At 41.8% G+C, this 11,302-nt stretch overlaps 1 protein-coding gene and 1 pseudogene across 1 annotated transcript in view; both read left to right on the top strand.

Annotated features, from left to right (window-relative positions):
- The first annotated feature begins 10,316 nt into the window (after positions 1 to 10,316).
- On the top strand, positions 10,317 to 11,103 carry LOC143039001 (uncharacterized; annotated as a pseudogene).
- A 72-nt stretch (positions 11,104 to 11,175) lies between these two features.
- Positions 11,176 to 11,302, top strand: part of LOC143039000 (uncharacterized) — a 1,160-nt gene continuing 1,033 nt past the window's right edge. The window contains exon 1 of the mRNA XM_076208844.1: positions 11,176 to 11,236. Within this exon, the coding sequence (XP_076064959.1) occupies positions 11,176 to 11,236 (61 nt within the window). The remainder of the gene's footprint in view (positions 11,237 to 11,302) is intronic.

Below are 11,302 nucleotides of genomic sequence, written 5' to 3'. Positions count from 1 at the left end.
AAATAACAGCAAACCAAACAGGATCCTCACGCTGAGCTTTGGCCAGATCCTTCAGAGAGAAGTTGTCGTTACAGTAATAGCAGCAACAGGGATATTACGTGAAAGTACATCAGCAACATTGTTTGTACGCCCTGGAATATGCTTAAGGGTTGGGTTAAATTCTTCAATCGTGAGAAACTAAATGGCTAGGCGACCTGTTAAATTGTTGGCTTGGAAAAGCTGAGTAACAGCAGTGTAGTCCATGCAGACCGTAAAAGGACGTCCAAAAATTATATCACGAAAAGGTTTTAAAGCCCACACAAATGCCAAGGCCTCCTTATGAGTGACAGAGTAACGAGACATAAGGCTTGTTAAGAATGCGACTAGCATATGCAAGAACATGGGGTCTACAACCGTCTACTTGCTGCATAAGTACAGCTCCAATACCTGTACCAGAAGCATCTGTACAAGCAGTAAAGATAAGACTATAGTCTGGGAACGCCAACACAAGGCTTCAGTAAGTGCAAGTTTCAAGGAATCAAAACTTTCCTAATGAACAGCACGCCATTGGAAGGAAGTATTCTTCTTAAGGAGACGTGTGAGTGGGGAAGCAACTGAAGCAAAATTCCTAATAAATGCACGATAGTACCCTGCCAGACCAAGGAAGGAACATACATTCTCAACTGACTTAGGTATAGGGAAGTCCCTAACTGCTTTGACCTTATCATCAGTAGTGTGAATACCATGTTTGTCAACAATATGACCTAGGAATTGGATGCTAAACTTAAGAAAAGAACACTTGGGTAAATTGTGTTTCAATCCAACATCAGCAAACCTTTGCAAGGCCATGGACAACTTAGTGAAGTGGCTCTCCACATCCTTGAAAACTAAGATCAAATTCTCCAGGTAAACAAAAAGGCCGTTGCTTATTAGATGATAAAAAATGGAGTTAATGAAGCGCTGACAAGTCAAAGGAGCATTCCGCGACCCCATGGGACAACGAAGCCATGCATAATGTCCATTGGGAGTAGAGAAGGATGTGATTTTACGAGACTTCTCCTCCAGGGGTATCTGCCAAAAGCCGGCTTTTAAGTCTAAGGTGGTGAACACTGTATTACCAGTGCCAATGTACTGAAGAAGAGGTAATGGTCAGGAATAGTGACCTCGTTAACTCGCCTATAAGCAATAATAGGATGAAAATATCCATCCTTCTTAGGCACCAGAAGGAGGGGTGAGTTCCACTCTAAGTGAGACTCTTGTACAATACCTTCACGTAACATGTCGTCAACCAAGGACTGTTCAACAAGCCGACGAGAGTGAGGCAACCCATAAGAGGGAACGTAAACTGGACGAACCCCTGGTTGAAGATTAATTCTATGAACAACGCGATCTGTAGGTCCTAATAGATCACCAGGCAAAGCCAAAGCGTGATGGTGGGTTACTAACAGTTCAATGAGACGAGGCGTCTCATCAGAAAAATCAATCTCACCTACAAACGTTGCAAATTTGGAAGCCAAATGAGCCGTGTCACTCACAGAAGCTGCAGTGATAGGTGAATCCTGAAAAGTATCAACGTCAACTATTTCAAATGAGACTAAGTGACTGACAGGAGAGAGTGTGATAGGAGCATCCGTGACGTTGGTTACCATAGCTGTGGTAACATTGTCCTCGCTAATAGTGGAGAGAGTCCCTTCCAAAGCAAGGCGACGAACACAAACAGAGTGAGGCTGAGATAAAACGTCAAACACAACTGGAGCACCTGAAATTCGCACCGGAACTCAAACTGCATTTGAGGGTTTAATAGAATGCTCTCCAACAACAACATCAGCACAGGAAAGAATAAGAGAGTTAAAGCGAGGAGGTCCCCTAGAAGGCAACTGAACAACCTGATCATGCACAGGAGGGGAGTCATAAATGGGAACTGGCCCATCTATTGCAGGAATAACAAAATTAAAGAAAGTCACTACACGGCGACTAGGAGATATATCGATGCGATGTGCTGTAAGAGCATCAATACCCAAGAGGCAATCACACATAAGTGCAAGACCAGAGACAACAACAAAAGTGACATGGAAAACTGTAGCATGGGAGGAAAACCTTAAAGGAATGTGAAGAGATCCAAGAATAGGTACGGGGGCACCTTCACAGAATGCAAACTATTACAAAAAGGAAATAAAGGGAGACTGCACAAATCACGGAGAGCATAATAAGCTTGTCTACTTATGAGACTACATTCTGCACTAGTATCTAGAGAGACTGAAATAGGTGTATTCTCTGTTGGAAATTGGAAGGTGATTAACAGAGAAGACTCAGCAGCCACCTTGGGGATTTTCTGGGACTTCACAGTAGAGGTCAATCCTTTGGGTTGGGAAACAAGCGCTTGTGAAAATGGGACGGAGATTGTCTAGGATGAGAAGATGTCTCTGCTCTAAGCTGCAAAATCTTGAAACGCTGATCAGTCGAGTGTTTACAACGACCATAGATATGACAATAGCTAAGCTTATCCTGCAGCTCTATTCTAGAGGGGTCATGCGTCACATTAGAATAAACATTCGATACATTTCTACGGACAGGAGACTGTCTGACTTGTGCACATGAAGCTTACAACGAAAACAAAAATCCCTCGAATGACCTGGCTTGTTACAAAAGGTACATGTGAGTACAGGAGGGGGTAAATGTAGAGGAAGGGGAGCTGCGAGTAGGAACTGAAGACTGTGGAGGTTGAGAGGGAGAACTAGGAACATTGGCTTGTTGCTGAGTACTACAGTACTAATACACAAGGAACCAGAATGCACTTCCCTAAATTTACATGAAAGCTTAGTTTCAAAAGACAGCAGGGTCTCATCTGCCTTATAGCTGAGAGAAGAGGCAGCTCTCCTCTCAAAAGGCGCTAAGACAAGAATATATAAAAGAAATTCCAGAATAAGGCGAAACCTATTCAATGAGATGGTGTTATGATCAACCCACTCTGAATGGGAGAGAGAATCTTAGGTTTCAACTACAATATTACTGGCTTGGGCCTGACCACCCCAATAGTCAAGAGTGCCAAATTTGGATGTAAGGGCATCAGTCAAAATAAAGCACCACTGAAAAGAATTTCCTACTGTACCAGAAAAAAAAGAAGGAAATTAGACCGAAGGCGGTCATAATCATAAGTTAAAGACTTGGGGTCGAGGCACGTCGCAGATAACATCTCATAACCTAAAGAATTAGGCACAAGCTGTGACCTTACAAAGGAAAAAATTTCCGACCCTGTTGAAACATAAGTATCAACAATAAATAAAATAAATGGCTATATAATGAGGATCTTCACCAGAAAATTTCATAATAGTACATAAAAACATAGGAATGAAAGAGACTGCAAGATACCATAAGGCTTACACTAGGCAGCTCCGTATCCATCACCAACTGTCATACCCATTCATAAAGTTGTCTAATAGTTTCTTAAAACAACTGATAGTTTCAGCGCTTACTACATGGTTACTAAATTTATTCCATTCGTCGACCACCCTAGTAGTAATTCAATTATTGACTATTTCTTTCTTAAATCTAAATTTGTCTAGTTTATAACTATTACTGCGAGTCCTGCCCTGTTGTTTTAATATGATGACCTTGTTTGTATCACCCTTGTTTAAGCCTTTGATCCACTTGAACACCTCTATTAGATCACCCTGCACTCTGCGTCTTTCCATAGAGTGTAAGTTAAGGTGCCTAAGTCTTTCTTCGTAAGGCAAATTTCTGAGTCCATGTATCATTTTGGTCATTCTTCTCTGTACTGATTCTAGTGAATTGATGTCCATTCTGTAGGACGAAGACCAAAACTATACAGCATAGTCAAGGATGGGTCTAACTATCGCTAGATAGAGTTTGATAATTACCTCTGCACTTCTATTCGTTACCGTCCTAGCAATGAAACCTATTGCTCTGTTAACTTTATTCCTGGCGCTAATGCACTGTTTCCTGGTTTTAAGGTCCAGACTCACTAGAACTCCCAAGTCTCTCTCGCACGCAGTTTTCTCTAAAAGCATGTTATCTAAGCTGTATCTATTTTCGGGATTGTGTAGCCCTACGTTTTAACATGTAACACTTAGAGATATTGAAGTTCATTTGCCATTTCACCGACCATGTGAACAATTTGTTAAGATCATCCCGCAGAATCTGGGCGTCGTCTCCTGACCTAATTAGGCGTCCTATTTTAGTGTCGTCCGCAAACTTATTAACATAACTATTTACCACATCGTCTAAGTCGTTTATGTACATAATGAACAACAAGGGACCCAAAACCGAGCCCTGGGGGACCCCACTAGTAACATTGCTTACCTAGATTTTATTCCATTTATGGTGACCCGCTGTTTTCTGTTACTAATCCAAGCTCTAATCTATTCTAACACTTTTCCGCCTATGCCATGGGCTTTGATTTTATTTAGACAAGCACCTGGCTTACGCCAGCCCTGGCTTACGCCAGCCCTGGCTACGCCAGGGGTGCTTGGCCTTCGGCAAGACCCGCTGCGCGGATCGCTCGCTTCGCTTTCGTGTTACACGGGCAGTTCTAATCTTTAATTGTTGGTCTCTGTCATAATAAAAGTATAGGTCCAAATACGAATTATCATTTCTCCGTTTCGGCGCCCCAGGAAACGGGCAGAGGCATTGTGTCCAACGTGCAACCTTGACCACGATTGGGGTACTTTCTTTTAAATGTCTTGAACCTACGCTCTAAATAGTACAACTGGTATTGCCTGTGTCCTCTTCCACCATTACCACAAAAATTGTTGTAGCCTGCGTAATAGTGCTTCTTGAAATTTTCTACAACCTCGGAAGAAATACGAACACCAAGAACTTCGAGATCTTCGAGACCTTCCAGAAGTTCGAGACCTTCCAGAAGTTCGAGACCTTCCAGAACTTCGAGACCTTCCAGACCTTCGAGAACTTCGGCACTTTCGAGAACTTCGAGAACTTCGGCACCTTCGAGAACTTCGGCACCTTCGAGAACTTTGGCACCTTCGAGAACTTCGGCACCTTCGAGAACTTCGGCACCTTCGAGAACTTTGGCACCTTCGAGAACTTCGGCACCTTCGAGAACTTCGGCACCTTCGAGAACTTTGGCGCTTTCGAGAACTTCGGTGCCTTCGAGAACTTTGGCGCCTCCGAGAACTTCGGCACCTTCGAGAACTTCGGCACCTTCGACAATTTCGGCACTTTCGAGAACTTCGAGAACCTCGACACCTTCGAGAACTTCGGCACCTTCGAGAACTTCGGCAGCTTCGAGAACTTCAACACCATGGCTTAACGATGATCGTTCTTTACTCAACGATGATCGTCCACGGCTCAACGATGATCGTCCATTGCAAAACGATGATCGTTTAGGGCTCAACGATGATCGTCCATGACTCAACGATGAGCGTCCATGGCCTAACGATGATCGTCCACGGCTCAAGGTTGAGTCGTCGAAATCGAAATTAGTTGATCGATCGAATCGAGAAAAAAGTCTGACAGACAGACAGACAGACAGACAGACAGACACGAAACCACTTTTATTTATAAGACAACAAAAATTTACGATGAAATGACTTTATTGATTCCTTGATGGAGAAATCCTTGTAAGTTTGATCTAACGTTGGAAATTTAGCGGCATGTTCTCGTTTTAAAAAACACAACTTGCTTTTTGTTTTTCGACAGGTGCTGTTTTGTTATTTTTTTTTTTTTTCGTTTTTGTTACCCATTTCAAAAAATGGCGGTTTCTTCGTTTCATTACTGCTGAAGTTTCAGGCATCTTTCACAGGTTGAATGTACACGTGCCCTTGATATCACGTCGGGCTCTGCCAAAAAAATCGAATAGACCTTTACTCTCGGACAGGGGTCAGCGTGTCCGCATTCTGCCGGGTTCTGACGGATTGGGAAAACCGATCGGGTCACAGATTTTTAGTAATAGAGAAGTCTCTGGTGTGGCACCTTGTCGAACGCTTTGCTAAAGTCAAGGTAAAGAACATCGTAATGATCATTGTTATCTGACGCCTTATATACCATAGTGTAAAAGGATAGAAGATTAGTCACACATGAGTTACCCTTGCAGAAACCATGCTGTGTGTCACGAATTAAATTATGTCTTTCGATGTGATCTCTCAGTCTATTTACTATTGCTGATTCAAGCATTTTTCCTATAACCGATGTCAAACTGATTGGCCTGTAGTTGCATATAGACGATCTATCTCCCTTCTTAAAAAGAGGAACAACGTTTGCCTGCCTCCAAGCAATAGGCACAAAATCAGTGTCTGCCGATTTATTGAATATTTCAGTTAACTGGTCGCAGATTACAAATTTACACTCCCTTAGCATTCTAGGAAAATTTTCGTCTTGACCCGGGGATTTTGAAGCTTTAAGTCTTTCAATCTGCATGACTACTTCTTCTTTACTAATGCTGATATTAGATAGACTACTTTCTTCATCCCCTCTGAAAATCGGATCGCAGTCAGGTATTTTATCTAACCTCTTATTAGTAAACACCAATAGAAAATAATTGTTAAACTCCTCACTCATTTTTTCCGTCGGTTATATCATGACAAATTCATCGTTTTTAATTGGTCCTATTCTTTCTTTATTTTTTGTTCTATAGAGATGAAAGAGACCCTTTGGGTTGGATCTTGCTTTAACTGGCAACCTTAATTTCATAATTACGTTTTGCTGTACGTGTATTCTTTTTAACTAACTTTGCCATTTCGTTATATCTTGATCTAAGGTGTGATTCCCCGTTTTTTGTATTTACGTAAAGTCCTCTTTTCATTCCGATCTCATGTTTCAATCTGTCCGTCATCCATTTGGGAGTATTACTATTTTTCCGTATTGACCTCAGGGGATAAATGTATTTCGTGCATTGATAATTAAATCAGTTAGATTGCTATACATTTCGTCCAAATCGCTGACCTATCTGTTGAGCCCCCGCCCCAAAGCGACATGATCTAAGGTATGCATATTACCCTCCGTGACCCGACCCCTGGTCAAGACCTGACCCCCGGTCAAGTACCTAGATATGACCCCGTCAACAATGTCTGAAACGTCCGAAGAGTCCATATAACTTTTCATATTCAATTTCAAATAGGTTTTTATATAGTCAAAGTTTGCTCTCCTGAAGTCTGGTACTTGGACGTAATTCGTACTTTTTAATTCTTCCCAAATAACATTAAATCTTATTTCTTGATGATCGCTAGAGCCTAGACTATCTCCCACTTTTACGTTGCTCATTAGGTGTTCATTATTAGTTTAAAGTAAGTCCAGGGTATTTTCTACCCTCGTAGGATTGGAAATCACTTGTTTTGGGAAATTAACCTGCATCACATCTAGGAATTTCTTTGCTTTATGGTTTCTATAATTAAAATCTCCCATGATCACAATGTTTTTGTACTGGGACGCTCTGTGAATTTCATAAATCAGGGGATCAGTCTGCTCAATGCTGAGGTTAGGAGGTCTATAAAAGACGCCGATAATAACTTTCATATTCTTGCCTATAATCTCTACCCAAATAGATCCCGTACAGTCCTCTTCCTTAATAAAAAATTTAATAATACATTGTATTGTATTCTTAACGAAAAGTGCTGCACCTCCCCCACTCCTGCCAAAAACTTATATCCTTCTATTTCGATTTCCGGAAGGAAATGTTTATCAGCCATGTTGATCCAGGATTCAGTAATAGCTATAATATCGAAATTCTCTACGCATGTTTTCCCTCGCAGCAAACAAATTTTGTTAATTATGCTCTGCTATTTGTATAGTAAACTTTAAGTTTATCTTCCCCTCCACCTGCTTTGGTGATTCTTTTCACAGTCCTTCTCTAAGTTGTTTCTATTTCCTAAACTATATTCCGATACTTCCCCCCCTACGCCCACGTAATCTACCCGAAAAAATCTGTAGGATGCCTACTTCTCGCTTAAGGGATTAAATAAGGAACCGAAATCCTCTGGGCGACAAGTGTACCCCGTCCCTTGTATATAGATGATTTTTACCGTAAAAGCGGTCCCAGTTGTCAACAAATGCCCATCCATTGGCCTTACAATGTTTTGCCAGCCTGCAATTCATTGCAATAGCCCTGGAATGCCACATGCCTTCAACTCTATGCTTCGGAAGGCTTTCACATACAACAGGAACATCTCCAATATTTCTAATCTTGTCTAGCGCATCTCGGAACCGCGCAAACAATTCCTCACTCCCTAACTTACCTATATCATTGCCCCCTGCACTTAAGCAAACTACAGGGTCCTTATCTTTCCCTACTAAACACTCTTCAATCCTATCTCGAACATCTCCTATCCCCGCGCCGGGGAAACACACCAGCGTCCTATGTTTCCTATCTTTATCGCAGAAAGCCCTGTCTAAGTACCTCACTTGACTGTCTCCTACAACCAAAATTTTACCTATGGGCAGGGATCCAGCGTCTGCCCTTCCCTTCTTCACTTGAGTTTTGTTTGTTTCTTCTTCATGCTTGACACGAATTCTTGCAAGTGAGCGGGGCTGGTGAGGACTTTTTTTTTCACTATTCCGCATCTTGTTTTTCGCCGTTTTTCATCCAAATTCATAGCTAGTTTTGTCCTTAGTATTTTGGGCCTTCGAGCGGAAAACTCGATTCTCCTCTTTAAGGCACTTTAAAGCATCCTCCAAGGCTTTAATTCTACTAAGTAGAGATTGTACCTCATTGGCGCTGAACACGGTAATACAACCACTCGCCATATCACTAATTGAGTGACGACTACCGCTGTAATAATGTGAACGTGTGAGCGATTGTCTGAAGTGATGTTAGGATAGGAATAAATTAGGGAACCTTATGTTTACTAGACATCGCTAAATTAGATCTTGGAAGTACGGTCCCACTACACAACATAAACTTGAAAAATGAAAACATATGTTATATACATACAATGAGTATTGCGACTCCTCACAAAAACACATGCCCTTTTACATGAAAGACGAATCCATCTAGGCAGGCAGTCGTAAAACAATATCCAATACACAGGAAATAGCTAAAAAAAAAATAGTAACAATAAATAAATAAAATACCACCAGTTTTCTTACAAGCAATCAAAGAAAACGTGATGGTCAACAAGTGACGTCACGAAAGAGACAAACATGGCAGCCAAGACAACACAATTGGCCATGAATATATGAAATTTATATATACATGTTTTTTAACAAAATCTCAAAAGGAGATTACAGGAATGCTTACGGCAAGAAAATATACCTACACACAAAAAGGTAATCAATTCAAAATAACCAGTCTTTCGGAGGCGACGTATCGAAACCGGCAATCACGCAGGCCAATGCTTCATTCAATCTAGGCATGAATCCGTCCTCATCCAGTCACCAGATTAATCACCATACGCACAGCAACCATAAGCAAGTGTTCCACCAATGCTGAAGACGATGACGATAAACAAAAGTTCAAACGAAGCCCGAACACAAAGAATCACGAGGCAATAGTCTCTCAATAAAATCATGTGACGCACCATGCAAATACACTGTTCCTGAGCACCACTTTTTATATATTTACTTAAGTCACTGTACCCTGTAAACCCAGAACCTAAAAAAAAGGGAGAAGCAAAACACAAACACAAACGCAATATGCCGGCCTGCTACAAAGTTTACAGCACTGCAACGTTGAAAGTTACATTTGGAGTACTTTTTTAACACACAAAAAGATGTCAACACTATATAAAACGTTTTGACACAGAGCTGTCACCATTTTATGTACGGGGTGACTAAAGGAAACGAATTTGAGTCAAATATTCAAATTGATTAGCACAGCAAAGACAAGCATGCATACGTTCCGTAAGCGGAATCAAGACTGGCTCCAATGCCAAGCCACATAACCAATCTCAGACTTGGCGGGAAAAAATACACGCTTAATATGAACACTTGGTTCTTATAATAATACATTAAATACACAATAATAAATGAACAATATTACAAATACGTATGTACAACACACAAGGAATATCATGTCACCATTACAGGACAGGCGAACTTCTGCTCGGCTACTGCCTCCCATTTCCCTGGAGAGGCGAACCTCTGCCCGACACTGCCTCGGCCTCAGTCTTTCTAAGACCCAATTTTTTGCTCATTTATAGTGCCCAGAATTATTAGATATAGTGCACAGGATTATTAACTATAATGCCCGACAGTGTTATTTATAGTGCCCAAGAGTGTTATTTATAGTACCCAGGATTATCTATTGTGTTTGTGATGGTACCCAAGTATGTCTTAACTGTGCCAGTGTTAGTGCTCAAACAGCACTGTGCTAGTGTCCTATACAGTGTCAAGTGTGTTAGTGACATTTACAATTTCGTCCTGCAAAGATGGCCTACAAAGCTACAACAGCAGTCGCTTTCCGTCCACCAGCATTCTGCTCCCAGGACCCGTCTATGTGGTTTTCCATCTTGGAATGCAATTTTAAGGCCTCTTCAATCACTGTTAGCCTTACTAAATTCTCGCATACGACTGCTGTCCTGCCACCTGATGTCTTATCACAGGTCTCTGACGTCATTGCACAAGCTGTCATTTCTAACACTCCTTATGAAGATCTCAAGAAAGCTGTCCTAGCGCGCCTTCAGAAAACTGTTCGTCTCCAAGAGCTCCTCAGCAGAAAAGAACTTGGGATTGAGAGTTCCTCCGATATTTTTCGACGGATGAAACACTGCTAGCAGATAAGTATGATTCCTTTGACAAGAAAGTCTTCGAGCAACTATTCTACCAATGGTTGCCTCCTGCGACCTAACGCAGCCTATTCACCGTCAAGGACACCCTTGCCGTCGATGTACTAGCCAACCTTGCCGATGAAGTTTGGGAAATCTTCCACTAACACAATCGTCTGCCGTCTCGACCGTCACTGCACAAGACACCAAGCAACTTACCAATCATGTTTCCCAACTTTCTCCGAAAGTTCAGCAGATGCAGAAACAGTTCGACGACCGCTCACGTTCCCGCTCGTTTTCTCGACACCGTTTCCGGCACAGATTACACTCTAGGAACCGTACTTTGCACTATTCGGTATGTTTCTACCATGAGAAGTTTGGAACTTCAACCAAGAAATGCAAATCACCACGCACCTACACTAAGCCTTTAAACCCCACCAACGAGCAATAACGGCGCATAGTGCTCATACCTCCTCCTCCGTGCTGCTTCATCTGTAGGGCCCACTTTGGAATTGTGGTTCCGATGTCTGTGTTTTGCCAGTCCGAGCATATAAAAGTCTCTGCCTCCAATCTTGCACCTCTACGTAGCCAATAATACCAAGATTCAAGTGTACAAGCGCCATACCATGCAACTCAACCTTAAGCTCCGC

Source organism: Oratosquilla oratoria, chromosome 25 (genome assembly GCF_046742065.1).
Source record: "Oratosquilla oratoria isolate Oo_2021 chromosome 25, ASM4674206v1, whole genome shotgun sequence".
Classification (NCBI taxonomy): Eukaryota; Metazoa; Arthropoda; class Malacostraca; order Stomatopoda; family Squillidae; genus Oratosquilla; species Oratosquilla oratoria.
This window is presented reverse-complemented; position numbering and strand designations above follow the sequence as displayed.